This window comes from Berghia stephanieae, chromosome 4 (genome assembly GCF_034508935.2).
Source record: "Berghia stephanieae isolate SIO BIC M18660-M18661 chromosome 4, UCSD_Bste_1.3, whole genome shotgun sequence".
Lineage (NCBI taxonomy): Eukaryota > Metazoa > Mollusca > Gastropoda > Nudibranchia > Aeolidiidae > Berghia > Berghia stephanieae.
In genome coordinates, this window is record NC_088363.1 from 81,165,580 (window position 1) to 81,183,079 (window position 17,500).

Genomic DNA, 17,500 nt, shown 5'->3' on the forward strand with positions numbered 1-17,500 from the left:
AACAGATGAAGCCTGGAGATCTGGTGTTCATGAAAGGAATCTATAGCAGTACAAGAAGTAAGAGGTTTTAAAAAAAGAAAAAGAAATAATACAGTGGTTTTTATATAGCGGTAAATATCAACTTTACCCTCTCCTTACTAGCCATTTTCAGAATTTGCCCCAAAACTTCACCCCCACCCAACACAAAAACAGACAGTTCTAACTTAAACACAGGTAAGCAACAAGCACATTCTATACGTAATATTGTTCGACAATATGAACTCTTTTACAGAATGTCACGTTTTTATAGCTATAGCAAAAAGAAATAAAAATCTGGATGATAAAAGTGACGGTTGCATCGTAACAAATGTGACGATTTTCCAATAGGTGGTAAGGAGAGGGTTAACGTGCTCAAAGCGCTTTACAACTGACCAACTGAACGACAGAGACAACGCTGTTAACGACCAGGTACTCATTTTACACTTGAGTACGGTGAAAGAATGTGAGTAAAGAGCCTTTTCCAAGGCCTCAACTATGCGCCGAGCGAGACTCGAACCCAGGACATTCCGATACGAAAGCGACCACGACATATCCGCAAGATGTTATGTTGTCACTGTCGTCATCATCATCATCATCATCATCATCATCATCACCATCATCATCATCATCATCATCATCATCATTATCAACAACAACAACAACAAAAAACAACGACAACCAACTCATTAGCAAATGAGTTTCTGTCATAAGTCAAGTTACACAGCAGCTATGGCAATGATACGAGTAGATGGTACACAAATAACTAATACTAACGAAAGCTATTCATGAATTGCTCATCAACTTTTTTTTTTTTTCCAAATATAATTTTTAGATCGTCTGTATTTACTTTTGGTTCTTTTTAATTTTCTTTTCATATCAGTTTTGATATTGTTACATTTTGTTGTTGTTGTTGTTATTGTTGTTGTTGTTGTTATTCTTTTGGTGTTTTCTTTGTTTCCCACCTCCCCGAACATATTTTTACTCGTTGTTCTTAAATGGAGTTTTCACATAAGGTTAACATTACTGAATTTTCGTGATTTTCTAGATTTCGTATTCTTCCGATTTTTTGTCTAAGAAGCTCAAAACATTGCCATGAGATACTATGCGCTTGTCTAAGGTACTCACAACATTGCCATCCGGAAGTATAACAGACTAACACAAAAAAACTATGTGTAACCATGAACATTTATAGTCAGGAAAATACAGTTTAGTGAGAATTACTCATAAACATGGATGGCAAAAAAAACAATAACAAAGACCTGAGTGACGTCAACTTCATTCCATCTATACAAATGATAAATCTTCTTTTTAAAAAAATCAATTCTAGCAAAGAAACAACGACACAACATGACCCACGTGGAGATCTGGCTTGGTGAGGGTGACAAGACGATAGGGTCTCGCTGGAACAACGGCAAGGTTGGGGAGTTCGAAACCTACAAGTTCAGTCCGAAGAGTTTCCACAACGAGGAGTACATCTTTAAGTCCATCGACACATGGCTCATGGGAATTTGTCACAGGTGAGCATTTTTGTTGTATGTTCATTCAAATATTGGGGGGGGGGGGGGGGGCTGGTATCTCCGTTGGTAGAGCACTCGCTTCACACGCAAAGGGACCGGGATTGATCCCGGGTGCAGTCGAGATTTTTTTTTCTACACCCCCCCCCCACCCCCAGTCCACCCAGCAGTAAATTGGTAGCTGGGCCTGTTAGATCTAACGAAAAGTAATTTGCGATAGACTAGCGTTCTATCCAAAGGGTAGCAAGCAATTGGTATTGTCCATTTCACGCCATAGAAACTGGGATAAACTCCGGCTCCATGGGCCAAATGGCTCTGAAGGACTACTTTTTTTCTCATTCAAATACACTTCAAGCGGATTTCAACAATGTTCTTCGGAACTAATTCCTGTTGAACTATTCTGAAAAAAAGGGAAGTACAATGTTTTTGCTGCTCTCTGAGCATGGGCCCTCTGTCTACTCAGCAGTGAATGGGTAGTTCTGTTGTTAATAAGTCGGCGTCCTATCCAAAGAAATCAGATAATTTAATATCCCTTTCACAAAGGTCTAAATCCAGGAATATGCTTTCATAAACTTCAATAATTTCATTTTGGTTATTCTGTTCATTTTTTTTTTCAATGTGCAATTTAATAGTGGAGATCTGATTCACCCTTGGATCAGTGCGGCTATGTGGTCTAGTGGTATGACACTCGCTTTAGAATCGGAAGATCCTGGGTTCGAGCCTCGCGCTCGGCGCATAGTTGAGTCCTTGGAAAAGACTCTTTACTCACATTCTCTCACCGTACTCAGGTGTAAGATGAGTACCTGGCCGTTAACAGCGTTGTCTTTGTCCGAAAAATTGTAATATCGCCTAATAGGCGTTATGTCACGTCCTACATGTTAAATGTTGCTGTTGACCAGGAACCCTTTGTAAAGGGCTTTGAGCACATTTAGTGGATATTGCGCTATATAAAAGCTCATTTTTTAAAAAGATAATACCACATTGACGTTGTACGCCACATTTGTGGCCTAAAAACTCCACACACTGTGTGGCGGGATGAATTTGTGCAAGTAATTGACTTTATAGCCACACATATTAAACGGCGATGTGGTTTAATGGTCAGACACTCGCTTTCGGATCGAAAGGTCCTCGTTGGGTTCGAGCCTTGCTCGGCACATAGTTGAGTCCTTGGAAATGGCTCTTTACTGACATTCTCGCTCACCGTACTCAGGTGTAAAATGCGTACCTGGCCGTCAGGAGCTTTGTCTCTGTCGGAAAAAAATGTGTGTTATATCGCCTGGCAGGCATCCTGTCTCGTTCTATATGTTGCGAGTTGCTATTGGTCAGGGACCCCTTTCTAAAGCGCTTTGAGCACGTTTAGTGGATATTGCCCTATATAAAAGATCAATTGATTTCTATTGATAATTACAATTTCTGAAAATACATAGATGATTAGAGAGGCAACCGAGGCGTCACGATCGGATGTTAAGGAAGCGAAAGGTCTTAAGTCAGTAAGTCAAGTCAGTACAATGTCTTACCCTGTGAATAAATTTTAAGTTCATATTTCTTATCATTCTTATCATTTTGATTCAAAATTCACATTTTGGTGTCGAATTCATTCCGACATAAAACTGATTTGAGACGATGGGACACAACCCTCAAAACTCGAGCTTAATATATAGCGCAATATCCACTAAACGTGCTCAAATCGCTTTACAGGGGTTCCCTAGCCAACAGCAACACTCATCATGTAGGACGAGACGGAATGCCTGAAAGGCGATATAACAATATCTTTTTTTGTTTTTGGACAGAGAAAACTCTGTTAACGGCCAGGTACTCATTTTTCACTGGAGAGAATGTGAGCAAAGAGCCTTTTCTAAGGACTCAGTAATGCGCCGCAGAGGACTTGAACCCAGGACCTTCCCGTCCAATGGCGAATGTGATACCACTAGACTACATATCCGCACATAACTGCAGTGCCGTACTCTGGAAAAACCCATATTTTAAAATTTGGCGAGAAAACTCGTCTTTCAAATATCAATCGATTTAAATGACCTTCTTCTTGGCAAAAAAAATTCTCAAACCTAGTACTTAAGGAAGACTTCGCTAAGTTCCAGGTTTGAGAGATTTTGCCAAGATGAGGGACATTTAAATCGAGCGATATCTGAAGGACGAGTTTTCTGGCCAAATTTTTTAATATGGATTTTTCCAGAGCACGACAGTGAATGCGTTGATGAGATTAAAGTATTACGACTTATGTTTACCATTGGACTTTCTGTCAGACTCAATCCATCCACCCATTTCCTATTTTTTAATTTCAGTTATTGTTCCAAACACCCTTGGCGCGTGGCCAAATACAATCCAACTTGTAAATCCATCTTCAACGTGACGGACGATAAGGAAATTGTGGACGAGAAGGCAGAGCCCGACACTGACGATGATGATGACGGTGGTGATAACAACAACAACAACAACAACAACAACACTAACAACAACAACAACAACAACAACAACAACAACAACAACAGTAACAACAATAAGAACGATAATGATATCGATGATAATACAGGCCACGACATCGAACAAAACAACGAAAATGATAAAAGTGATAAAGATAAAAGTAATAGAAAGAGAGATGAAAACCTCATTTTGGACCCGTCACTGATAACGTTAAAACAAAAAGAAGGGGAAGTAACTCCTGCGAGCGATTCCGGTGGGATGACGCCAAGAAGCCGTGCTACAGACTCGCCTCGTTCAAACCCAGATGCTCTAAGCAGAGGTGGGCGGACTCCTAGATCAAAGCCGAACAAGAATCCGAGTGTGACGAGAAAAGTGAAACCTGCTCATGACGCCTACGTCATCGATACGGACGTCCGGAAAACGGATTCAGGCGTGCCAAATGTCGCAGCAGCTGTGAGTAAATTTAAAAAGCAGGATTTAGGACGCATGGCAACGCATGCTCTGAAACGAAGAAATAAAATGATGCAGGAGGAGGCCTCCGCTGCAGTGACTCCGACTCCAATTCCGATTGTTGCGAACTGCAATTTGGATGAGATGCAGTACATTCCTGCCAACATGCCGTCCAGAATGAACACGTCCAGTAGCGCTAGCTGTTGGGTTCCAACCAAAGACAGGGAAAAGAGAATCAAGAAGGAAAGAGAAAGCGCTTTCATCCACCCAAATCAAAAGACGGCAGCATGGAATTTGCATCACAGCGAAAAAAATCCGAATTTTTCAATGGTTGGGAGTAAAGATTCAAACATTCCGAAAGTATCTTCTTGTCCAAATTTGGAGCAGTCTGACGTTAATTTATTATTCCGGGCAAATACGTCGTTTTTCGAAGCAGGGTCAGGTAGACAAGTTGTCAACAACAGCAACAGCAACAGTGCTAAACCTAAACTGAATGCAGTCAATAGAAAACGAGGGGATGAAGGTGGAAACAGGTCTGTAAAACAAGTTGAGAGAATTGTGGATAGCAGAGAAAGATTTGTTGGTAATAGTTTGGATATGAGCAAAGCAGGCGGAGGAGATCAATGCGTTGAAGATTGCCTGATTGTAAGCCGATCTCCTTCCTTTATCAAAGACACGGACAGGAATAAACATGAAGACGAACAAGGTATCGAAAGTGGAAGGCTGGGGACAAACTCGCTGACATCGACTTCTGTTTTACAAGAGATCAAAAAAAGACATTCGATTGAGCTGGCAAGACAGAATGGACATTTTTCACAAATTGCGGAAGAGGAAAGTTTGATTGCAGAGATGAATGGGAGCGAAAAGCAAAGCATTCAAATTTCGGATGCAAACAGTCCTGGAAAGAAGAAATCGTCTAACAACGATAATGTCACAGATTTTAAAAATGCGAGCCGTTTGGGAATCGAAAGAGAGGTGTGCATCGGTATGGACGATGGCAAAGGGAGAGAATCCAAATCAAAACATGTAGATATGGAGCTCTCCAGCCTATGCTTCAGTGAGGAGGTTATACAAGACACGGCGCGCTCTGTGACTGAATTAGAGAACGCAGAGGACAGCAATACGTCTCTGTGTTCGGACTTTGACTTTGAGGAGGAGGAAGAAGGCGGCATCATTATCGATACGTCAGCATATTGCCCCTCTGTCAAATATTCCAGTATCGGGGATCATCAAAAAAACAATAACGATGGCAATGGCGCTGATAATGACGACGATGATAAATGGATTAGAAATGCATATATTGTAGATTCTGATGAAAACACGGACGACGAATTCCAGTCTGCCGTGGAAATGACAGTTTTGAACCATCGGGCCCTGGACGCTAGCACTGCTGTGTTCGTCGGTGAAGGATACCGCCACAATCTTGCCTGGGAATGGCTGCACGCCTTGAAAGCCGGGGACCACAACGACAATGTCGACAACGATGATAATTTCCTGACTATAAGAGACATGAAGAATAATAAGATTGGCGATCACAATGATCCACATACTATACGAGGCGCTGGTTTCAATAATGTTTATGACGAAAATAATATAGGAGAAAATATTCATTACTCCAATTCCCTAGCCTATCGAAAACACAACACTTTGCCTCCCATAAACTCATCATCCCAATCGACACTCCAACCTGACACAGCCATCAACAACACCCAGTCACTCGATCACAAGGTGCTACAATTCTACAAAGACAATTGCAACTTTTCCCAAGACGATTACTCAATGGACGTCATGTTGCCCCAAACTCGCCAGACGGGTCAAAGGCCATCCCTCCAAGCCGCCAATACGTTTTTCTCCGAAGGGTTCCATTCCCAATCCAGAGCCAACAACCTTCTTGCCCATTACGTTCTAAGCCAACAACCGAGATATTCCATAGATGCAACCAGCAGCGAAAGCGGATGCATCTCCGTTGATGATGATTATTATCATGACCATAATGCCAGCAACGATCCTTCTAACCCGGTTTTCCTCACGTCTCCTTCCCTATTCGATTCTACTGCCTCATGCCAGAGTCTCTCTACCGATGACCTCGTCCCTCTCCAGGAGAACATCAGTCGCATGCAGAATATTAATGAAGAGATAAGGGAGGAAAATAAACTCATGTCCCAAAATGGGACAGAATTTTACATAGGAACTGGAACCCCAGTCTCGGCATCTACCATACAAGAGGATGATAATGACAATGACGACAACAATGATGACGTTTGTGATGATGGTAATGTTCGAGAGAGCCAAGGAACCTCGACATCCCAGAGTGTCACAACAGACACAACTCTTGGAAGACAAGCCCTCGTTGAAAAGAAGATCTACGATGTCTCCGCTTCAAACAGCAATGCCTTACACAAAGGTAAGGTTCTTACTTCTCTGATGCAGCAGCCGTGGCTGAAGGTTAACCCTGCATTTCTCGTGTGTTAACTGAAGACTAAAACCTGTTTCCTACCATATACACAGTTAAAATGCTATCTGTCAGTTTGAATAACATCCATTATCATAAATTGATGAAGGATGTTAAAAGCATATACTGAGCCTAACTCTAAATTTAAACACAGGCTGAAGACACGTGTTATAAAATAAATTTAAATTAAAATTAAAATACCCTTTATTCATTCCATAGGAGAAATTTGTCTCTAGGGTCAATCCCAAAGGAATATTGGAAACAGGCGTCAGCCGCAGTGCAGCGCCGCAAATTGAGCTAGAGCAAAGTGACTTGCTCGAGGCCACCCAGCGCAGCGGCGGGTGATCGCAACCGGTACCTTTCGGGTATAAAGCAAAGACCGTACCGCTGAGCCACGCTGCCCCCATTGTGTCCGCAAGTGTTACAATGCCAGTCCTGTGTCGAAACATTGGACGGATGCTTAAAATATGTGGGACTGACTGACAAATTCAGTTGTTTGTCAAATTATTCCAAAATGAGCTTTGTCTAAACCTAAACTGAGCAAGATCAAAATATGAGCATTCTGCTTCACATCCTTCCCTGTACTTGATGAACCATCAGTTTTGTACAATAATGACTTTTTCAAGAGCCAAATGCAAAAAAAAGCAGAATTTTTGCTGGTTTATTGAATTCCGTGTTTGCAGAAGATGTTACCAAATCATTCTTTAAATTAATAATATTATGTCTGTCTATCTACTCTGACCCACCGACTTACTCTGTATGCCAAAGAATCTAAGATTCAAAGGGAAACAACTAAAATTCTCTTTGCCGTAAATTTTATATCTATTGGTTATTTCCCTTAGAAAAGTTGTGTTTTTTTTTTTACAACACAAGGGAGTTCAAGTGACCTCCGTTATAAATGGAAAAATATTAACCTGGCAGTCCCTCCGATACGATTGTTGAGCTTTTATATAGCGCAATATCCACTAATCGTGCTCAAAGCGCGTTACAAAGGGTCCCTGACCAACAGCAACACGTAAAGTGTAGAACGAGACATGGCGCTTGTGAGGCGATATTACACTTTTTTTTCCCGACAAAGACAAGGCTGTTAATGGCAAGGTGCTCATTTTACACCTGAGAATAGTGAGAGAATGTGAGTAAAGAGTCTTTTCCAAGGGCTCAACTATACGCCGAGCGAGGCTCAAACCCAGGACCTTCAATTCCAAAAGCGAGTGTCATGCCACTGACCGTTGTCTTTGTCAGGAAAAAAAATGAGTAACATCGTCTAACAGGCGTCATGTCTCGTTCTATATGTTACGTGTTGCTGTTGGTCAGGGACCTCTTGTAAATCGCTTTGAGCACGTTTAGTGGATATTGCATTATATAAAAAGCTCAAGTTATTTTTTAAAGCTCAAGTAGATACCAGTGCCCCATTTACTTTTAAAAAAGATTTATATTCACATTCTCTCACTGTACTCAGACTGATCTTAATTGTATTTAAATCCGTTCTCGAATGTCGTGTCACTAATGAAAATATCACAGAAAGACAAAAAAAAAATTCAAAAAATAATAAAAAAAATAAATAAATAAATAAATAATATATATATATATATATATATATATATATATAAATCTGAGGGTGGCAGATTCAAGTTCAGCTACTTGTATTTCCGTAATCTCTGTTTGCTTTAAAATTGTACCTATATCAATATTGACAACGTTCCCCCTCTCTGCCACTTGTGACACGTTATTTACTCAACACTGAGTGGCTCGGATTAACCCTTTCACGACGAGGCAATTTTTATTTCAAATTACGGTAGGTATTATTATTATTATTATTATTATTATTATTATTATTATTATTATTATTATTATTATTATTATTATTATTATTATTATTATATATTATTATTAATATTATTATTATTATTATTATTATATATTATTATTATTATTATTATTATTATTAGTATTATTATTATTATTATTATTATTATTATTATTATTATTATTATTAAAACCATCTCCGGGAGATCAAGGTAGCTCCGTTACAAGACTACTCACTTCACACGCATAGGACTGGATCGATCCCGGAAGAAAAAGTCAAGGTTCTCTTTTCGGACCCTTCTCGCCCCCCAGTACTGATTGATTTGATAGCTGGGTCTGTTAGATCAGGTGGAAAGTATCTTGCGATAGCATCCTATTCCAAAGGTAATGTAAATGTTGCTACTCGAAGCTCGAAGAAATAAATAGCAATGTGAAATTGAATGTCAGCTTCAATTTGATTAACGAAAACAGATAATGTGGACGTTTAGGGTTTCCCCTTTATCAGCAATAAAACACTACAGACGACCTAGAGCAAACACTGACTCTCATTCGTCTGCAGTGTTTCATTCTTCCTGTTTTCTTGATGAAGGGGATACCCGAACCGTCCACATTATCTGAATTCGTTTATTAAATTGAAGGTTCCATTCAATTTCACATTGCTATTTATTCAAAAGGTAGCAAACAATTGCTATTGTCTGCACAATGTTTTTTGTAATACCCCACTCGACTCAGGCGCGAGTTTTTATTAGTGGATGGAATAGAAGAAAAAAATAGTTCCATATAGCCTGCTGGAGAAATAATAAATGAAACATTGAGAAACGCATTCAGCACGACTCCCCAAATAATAAGAAATAGCTGAGCGACGTCAAAAAATTGAGCTTTGTATTGCGCAATATCCACTAAATATGCTCAAAGCGCTTTACAAGGGGTCCCTGGTCAACAGCAACATATAACATGTAGGACGGGACATGACAACTGTTAGGCGATATTACAATTTTTTCGGACAAAGACAACGCTGTTAACGGCTAGGTACTCATTTTACAACTGTGTACGGTGAGAGAATGTAAGTAAAAAGCCTTTTCCAAGGACTCAACTATACGCCGAGCGCGAGGCTCAGACCAGGACCTTCCGATCCGAAAGTGAGTGTCATACCACTAGACCACATAGCCGCACAATTTCGTTCCTTCAATAATATTATCTTACTCTTAAACAACAATCTCTTTCATTGGAAATAACTAAACTGCCATCAATTTGGGCATAGCATCGCTTCCTGCATGCAGATTGCGTCACCACTAATCCCCATTGATTTACGACTGCATGCCGTGCCATGCCAGGCCGATCAAGGTAGACTACCTATAACCTACCCTTTGCTGTATGAACATGTGACCCATCGTCTCTAAACGGTATTATGTCAGAACGAACCAGATGCTCAAAAGCTGAATTTAATGTTAAACTGGTCCAAGAAAAAAAAATTGGTGGCATCAGCACCCTAAAATATGGGATCCATTCTCCTCAATATAACATACAAACTCAAACAAGGCTGATATTTCTGGCTATTAATTCAACTTTCAACATCTTAACCAACCCGACTTAATACCGTTTTGAGGCGAAGGGTCACACATTGTGTCAACGTGTGCATTGGTTTAAGCCTGTCGTTTCGCTTCACTTAATAAATAGTTCTCTGGTCTCAGCTCTCGGATCGGCACTCCGTGCGTTTATCGACCTTATCCACGCTCTCTGCTAAGAGAAAAGCCCGATAATTGGGAAACTACTCAAATTCAACTGATGTAAAGAAAGTACGCGCTTGGCTAAGAAGCTCACAACATTGCCATCCGGAAGTATAACTGACCAACACACAAAACTCCGTAATATGATCTTTTAATAGTCTGATTAACACAGTTCAGTGAGAATTACTCATAAACGCGGATGGCAAAGAACAATAACAAAGACCCGAGTGACGTCAATTTCGTTCTATCTATAGATAATATGCGTTTTGCTAAGAAGCTCACCACATTGACATCCGGAAGTATAACGGACCAACACAGAAAACTAGTCTAACCTTGAACGTTTATAGTCTGTCAATATGGTTTAGTGAGAATTACTCATAAACGTGGATGGCAAAAAGCAATAACAAAGACCTGAGTGACATCACCTTCATACTATCTATATTAAAAAAAGAATTATGCCTTTTGCGCCACGACACCATAAGATATCGTCGCCTAGGCATTCCACGAAGGAATATAGACAACCCATCAAACAGGATGTCTGATGTCAACAGGAATCACCCATGTTGTTCAAGTGAGCAAATTCGGGGTTAATAATCTTGCTCAAGAAAAAAACGAAAGTGCCTGAAGCGGGGCTCGAACCCGGGTCATTCTGATCACAGTGCAATGCCTTAACCACTCGGCCACTTCGCCCCCTATCTATAAAATGATAAAAAATAAAGAGAGAATTAGATATTATTAGTTATACAGAGCATTTCCATGGATTTCCTATGCTATATGCCCTAACAATGTTTCGTTGTGCGGCTATGTGGTCTTGTGGTACGACACACGTCTTCGGATCGGAAGGTCCTGGGTTCGGGTTCCGCTCTGATCGGTGCATAGTTGTGTCCTTGGAAAAGGCTCTTTACTCGCATTCTCTCACCGTACCCAGGTGTAAAATGAATACCTGACCGATAACAGCGAGGTGGCTGTCCCAAAAAAAATTGTAATATTGCCTAACAGGCGTCATGTTTCGTCCTACATGTTGAGTATTGCTCTTGGCTAGGAATCCCTTGTAAAGCGCTTTGAGCACGTTAAGTGAACATTGCACTATATAAAAAGCTCAAGTTTTTTCCCCATTCATTCTTTCAACAGGCCAATTGTCTAAAAATTGTATTATGTCGGGATGATATAATTTATAAAAATTACCTTTAAGATCAATAGAGTTATTGGAATTTTTAGGCATAATTGAGAAGAAAAAAATGTAGTTTCTCAAACCACCCAAGTGTCAGTTTTCTAATTCTTAACTCTTTACACTCTAAGTTCAATTGTTGGAATTCGATTAGTTGCTATATAATTGGATGGGGTCTTTTGACCTCCCAAGGACAAGGGAGGTCACTGGTGCTTCCATTGCCCCTATACTTCCGTTTCCTTTCCGTTTCCGTGTTGAGTTGTCTTGGAATGAAATGACTTGATTTTGTCCTGGCTCTGAGCGCGTCATTGGAGGAAACAATCAAATGTATAGATTAAAAATCTTGAGCTTTTATATAGCGTTATATCCACTAAACATGCTCAAAGCGCTTTACAAAGGGACCCTGACCAACAGCAACACGTAACATGTAGAAAGAGACGTCCGACGCCTGTTAGATGATATTACAAATGTTTTTCGACACAGGCAACGCTGTTAAAGGCCAGGTACACATTTTACACCTCGGTACGGTGAGAGAATGTGAGTAAAGAGACTTTACCAAGGACTCAACTATGCGCCGAGCGAGGCTCGAACCCAGGACCCATGATCCGAACGCGAGTGTCATATCACAAGACCACAATAGCCGCACAAATATAGTACCTGTTTTGGGAGATGATGTTTTTAAAAATTTTAAATCATCTCGCTGTTGTGGACTTTCGTTATATTTATAATAAACAAAAATTAATAAATCAGCTTAAGAAAAGAGCAAGATACCAACTACAGAACGTTTCCGGCTCAAAACCATTCTTCAGCAAACAACAAAACAAAAGTGAGAAAACATAAAAATACATGACTAAAAATCCCAGGTCGACGAGAGACAATTATTTATCACGTGCTATACTGTTATTGTTTTGAATGTGTTTTGTAAACGCTTAGAGTTTGGTGTCTCCGAGTTATAGCACTATATAAGTTTTCAACATTATTATTATTATTATTATTATTATTATTATTATTATTATTATTATTATTATATTATTATTATTATTATTATTTATTATTATTATTAATATAAAACATTTGAATGCATTCCTCCTAGTGGAATTCTATGCTTGAGTCTGGACGAAACTCTTTGGTTGAGGCTATGTGAATGTGGTATGACACTCGCTTTCGGATCAGAAGTTCCTCGGTTCGAGTCTCGCTCGGCGCATAGTTGAGTCCTTGGTCCATTGTATAAGGCTCTTTATTCACATTATCTCACCGTACTCAGATGTGAAATGAGTACCTGGCCGTAAACAGCGTTGTCTCTGTCCGAAAAAAAATTGTAATATCGTCTCACAGGCATCATGTCCGGTTCTACATGTTAAGTGTTGCTGTTGGCCAGGGACCCCTTGTAAAGCGCTTTAAGTTAGTGGATATTGCGCTATGTAAAAGATCAATTTAATTGATGAGACTCTTTGGTTCTCTCAAACCAAATACACTGATAGTGTGCTATGGAAAATCCCTTAAATAGCAAAAACCGTTTAAACGAAAATCCACGCCATTCGAAACAATTCCCGTTCCGAAGATCGAAATTCCACCTGGTGGACCTAAAATGCAAAAACACGAAATTCCACCACACTCCATTTAATCTCTGCTGCTGCTGCTACTGCGCTACCGTGGTCTTTAAAAAAAACAAAGCGGGTGGTTGGATGGGAGCATCACCCTTGAATCATATACCTATGATGTTCGCATGGGTGTACGATCCGATAGTGATGTCGTTTCTTCTTCTCTTTACTAGCTTATCCTGCTTCTTTGGTTTGTGATTGTATTTTTGCAGGGGATATTTTTTTTTCTGTAAATCTTCTGCCTGTTTGTTCTTGGTTATTTATAATTTAGCTTATGATATCTTTAGGTTATGATTTTGATTTACATTTGTACTATTTTTGTTAGATTGCTTGTTTTTTTGTTTCAGCGGTCTCTCATATAACCTCAATTGTGTTGGAAGAGACCTAAAGCAACAAACAAACAAAAAAACAAAAAAAAAAAAAAAAAACAAAACACGTATTTAAAATTTTGGCCAGAAATTCCATCCTTCAAATATCGATCGATTAAAATAATCTTCATCTTGGAAAAAAAAAATAAAAAATAAAAAAACTCTCTCAAACCTGGGACTTCGCGAAATCTTCCGGGAAGTCCCCTATTTTTCAGAGTTTTGACCAAGATGAGGGTCATTTTAATCGATTGATATAATATATGCGAAGGACGAGTTTTCTGGCCAAAATTTTAGATACGTGTTTTTATTCCTATCAGAGTTTGACAATGTGTCGCTGTTGCCTCTGGTGCCGTCACTGTCCACTGCTGTAACACAATTGCCTACCACAACTGCCTCACTCTACCCCCCAACCCCCCCCCCCCTCCCCTGCCGCCCCCACCACCTACTTTTTTTATCCGTCACACCCACCATGATTTGTATCAACAAATCCGTGACCAGTCAATCAAGCGGAACCGTTCAATCTCTTTTCGTGCAGTGGAAATATCAGATAGGTATGCTATGTTATAAGAGGTTTCACGCCAGAGTCTTTCAATGGCGGCGATCTATATTATTATTGTTTCCATCTGCTCGAGGCATCGGTCACAATGGAAAATGTGCACAAAATGATCTAATTGATGCTATGCGTTTAGGTAGCATACTCACAAAATGCGCCAGCCATTTAAATACACATCAACACCAAAAAAAAAAAAAATTATGTTTATAATCTGATGGATAGAATTTTAGTGAGAACTACTCAACTAACAAGCTGTATAATAAAATTAACAAGGAGATGAGTAACGTCAACTTCGTTCCTTCTATAATTTTTTTTCACAGTTTTAGAAATATAGAATGAAGTTGACGTAACTCAGGTCTTTGTTATTGTTTTTTGCCATTCATATTTATGAGTAATTCTCACTAAACTATTTGAGGATGGCAACAATGTTGCCATCCGGAAGTAAAAACGGACCAATACACAAACTATGTGTAACCATGAACGTTTATAGTCTGGATAATACAGTTATGTGAGAATAGGCTTCAACAGTCGTGGCGTCACTTCCCTCGTAATGACGCATGGTAACTTAGTAACTGGTTCTAAACTATCGGGAAAATGGCGGACGCCTAATGAAATACTTTTCCGACGAGCATAAAAGTGTATCCAGAGGAGAAAAACATTACAAATCTGATCATGTTTTGACTTTATACATTCTGATCACATGACATGTGAAAAAGTTCTAACCAGCATGAAGAATAAAAAGTACCTATTATCTTTGTTTAGAACCAAGTTCCTGGTTGCTGGGCGGCGTGACGTCAGACTACTGAATCCTATTGCTCGTAAACGTGGATGGCAAAAAACAATAACAAAGACCTAAGTTACGTCAACTTCATTCGATCAATATCAATCGAACTTTAAACGTTAAAGGATAACACACAATTTTGTGTGTTAATACGTTGATTTTGGCTGGCAGATGTTGTGAATGTTTTACCTAAACACATAGCATAAAATAAAAAACGAGGATGTATTAAAAGAAATTGGAGTACGACCAACTTTGGTAAACACCATCAGAAAAGACAGTTAAAATTTCTCGGACATATTTACCTAAAAAAAACGGAATTGAAGAGATTGTACTTACGGGTAAAGTTGCTGGGAAGAAAAGAAGAGGGAGACAGAGGATAGATTGCATTGACAATCTGAACGGATGGATTGGTGGAGGAGGAATAGGAATCGAGCTATTGAGAAGATCTGAGGACAGATATGGTTGGAGGGACATGATCGCCGATGTCTGCAACAGGCCTGTCACTTTATGATGATGATAGCATCAATAGATCGCTCCCATTGCTGAGCCGGAGAGCGGTGATGTGGTGTGTATGGAACAGTGGTCGACAAAGCAGAAAGAAAAGAATAATTAAGAGGAATGAAACACTCCCAAATCATCGACCCGTCTCAACTAGGGATCGAACCTAAGACCATCTGATAACCGCTGAGACATGTATTTATGTTGTTGTTGTTGTTGGTATTTTGTTCTTTTTTGAAGCTGTTATATTCAATGTTGTTAATTACTTTTAAACTTTTATACTTTATTACTTTTTCGTCACCAAGCGATAATGAACATGGTTAGTGTCTAGTGTGGTGACAATAAATATCACAAATTGTTGACCCAGGCAAGCACTCTAAAGATCTGCGTGCCAATCTCTCACGAAATATTTATTTATTATTTATTCTTATATCCGCACATTCCAATGTATTCATTCATTCATTCATTCATGCATTCATTCATTCATTCATTCATTATTTTATTCATTCATTCATTCATTTATTGATTAATTCATTAATTCATTTATTCATTTATTTATTCATTTATTCATTTATTCATCCATTCATCCATCCATCCATCCATCCATTCATTCATTAATTCATTCATTCATTCATTCATTCATCCATCCATCCATTCGTCCATCCATATATTCATTCATTCATTCATTCATCCATTTGCTTCTATTTGGTTCATTTTTCTTTTCATAACTTATTTTACTCGGGCTTTCTAATCCAGCCTGGCTCATCAAATTATTGCTTTATGGGGTTTAAAAATAGCTACACTCCAAAGTCAATGGCGTTACAACGACACAAAATTCTAATATAAAAATGTACTTAATTTATTAACTCGACGGTGCAACCATTAAACCCCGTTGTCAATGTGTTGGTGATTCATGAAACGAATGAGACATAAAATTGAAAACAAAACCGAAAGAGAGAAAGAAAGGAAGGAATGGATAGAAAGAAAGAAAGGGAGGAATGGATAGAAAGAAAGAAAGGAAGGAATGGATAGAAAGAAAGAAAGGGAGGAATGGATAGAAAGAAAGAAAGGAAGAAATGAATAGAAAGAAAGAAAGGGAGGAATGGATAGAAAGAAAGAAAGGGAGGAATGGATAGAAAGAAAGAAAGGAAGAAATGGATAGAAAGAAACAGTGGCGGTTCTAGCCTATTTATAGTGGTGGGGCAAAGATGATTCGGTCATATATATATATTTTTTTTTATTTTTTTTTTTTTTTTTTTTTTGTTCACCTTAAAAAAAAAAATTTCAACCACAAATAATCACATTCACAATGAAATGGCAATACCAGTAGATTTTAATTATACCAAACGTAATCAAAAATGAATCACGAAAGAGAATACAACAAAAAAATAAAGCGAAGAGACATAATGCGACAACACCTTGACAATACAAGTCCATTTCGTTCACTCGAAAAATTAAAGAGATGCTTTAATCCCTCAACGGCGAGATTAATATTTCTGTTACATTACTGGTTTTCAGTAGTACGTAGTAACTGTAAAGTTTTAATCGAGAAGCAACAACAGCGATATGACTCGAGTTTCATTCAGAGCTAAAATTGCATCATTTTTACTGCTCTCTTGGGGGTTAGAATGATTGTGTCGGTGGTGGTAGTGGTTGGAATAGTGGTAGCGGTGGTGGCGGTGGAGGAGGAGGAGGAGGAGGAGGAGGAGGAGGAGGAGGAGGAGGAGGAGGAGAAGAGGAGACGGTGAGGGAGGATGTAATTATGGTAGTGGTTTTGGTGGTACTGTTGGTTAGAATGATAGTTGTGGAGACGATGACGGAAATTATATGATGATGTTGATATTGTTTTTATTGCTATTGCAGTACTTGTTGTTAATGTTAATGTTGTTGTTGTTGTTGTTGTTGTTGTTGTTGTTAATGATGATGATGATTATGATGACAACGACGATGTCGTCGACAATGATGATTACCATACGATATTACAAAGTTTATTCAATCTTAGGCTTTCGCCAATAAATCATACAATTTGATGACAACATACATGAAAGTGGAAAAAAATGATAAATGGGACCAAACAATAAACTGATACCATTAATAACCACACAAAAAATACAACAATCGTAAT

At 38.9% G+C, this 17,500-nt stretch overlaps 1 protein-coding gene across 1 annotated transcript in view; it reads left to right on the forward strand.

Annotated features, from left to right (window-relative positions):
• LOC144971360 (uncharacterized) overlaps positions 1-17,500 on the forward strand; it is a 188,845-nt gene that overhangs the window by 107,430 nt on the left and 63,915 nt on the right. Inside the window, exons 3-5 of the mRNA XM_078912147.1 lie at positions 1-57; positions 1,346-1,535; positions 3,833-6,825. The exon at positions 1-57 is cut by the window's left edge and continues 147 nt beyond it. Coding sequence (XP_078768273.1) covers positions 1-57; positions 1,346-1,535; positions 3,833-6,825 — 3,240 coding nt within the window. The remainder of the gene's footprint in view (positions 58-1,345; positions 1,536-3,832; positions 6,826-17,500) is intronic.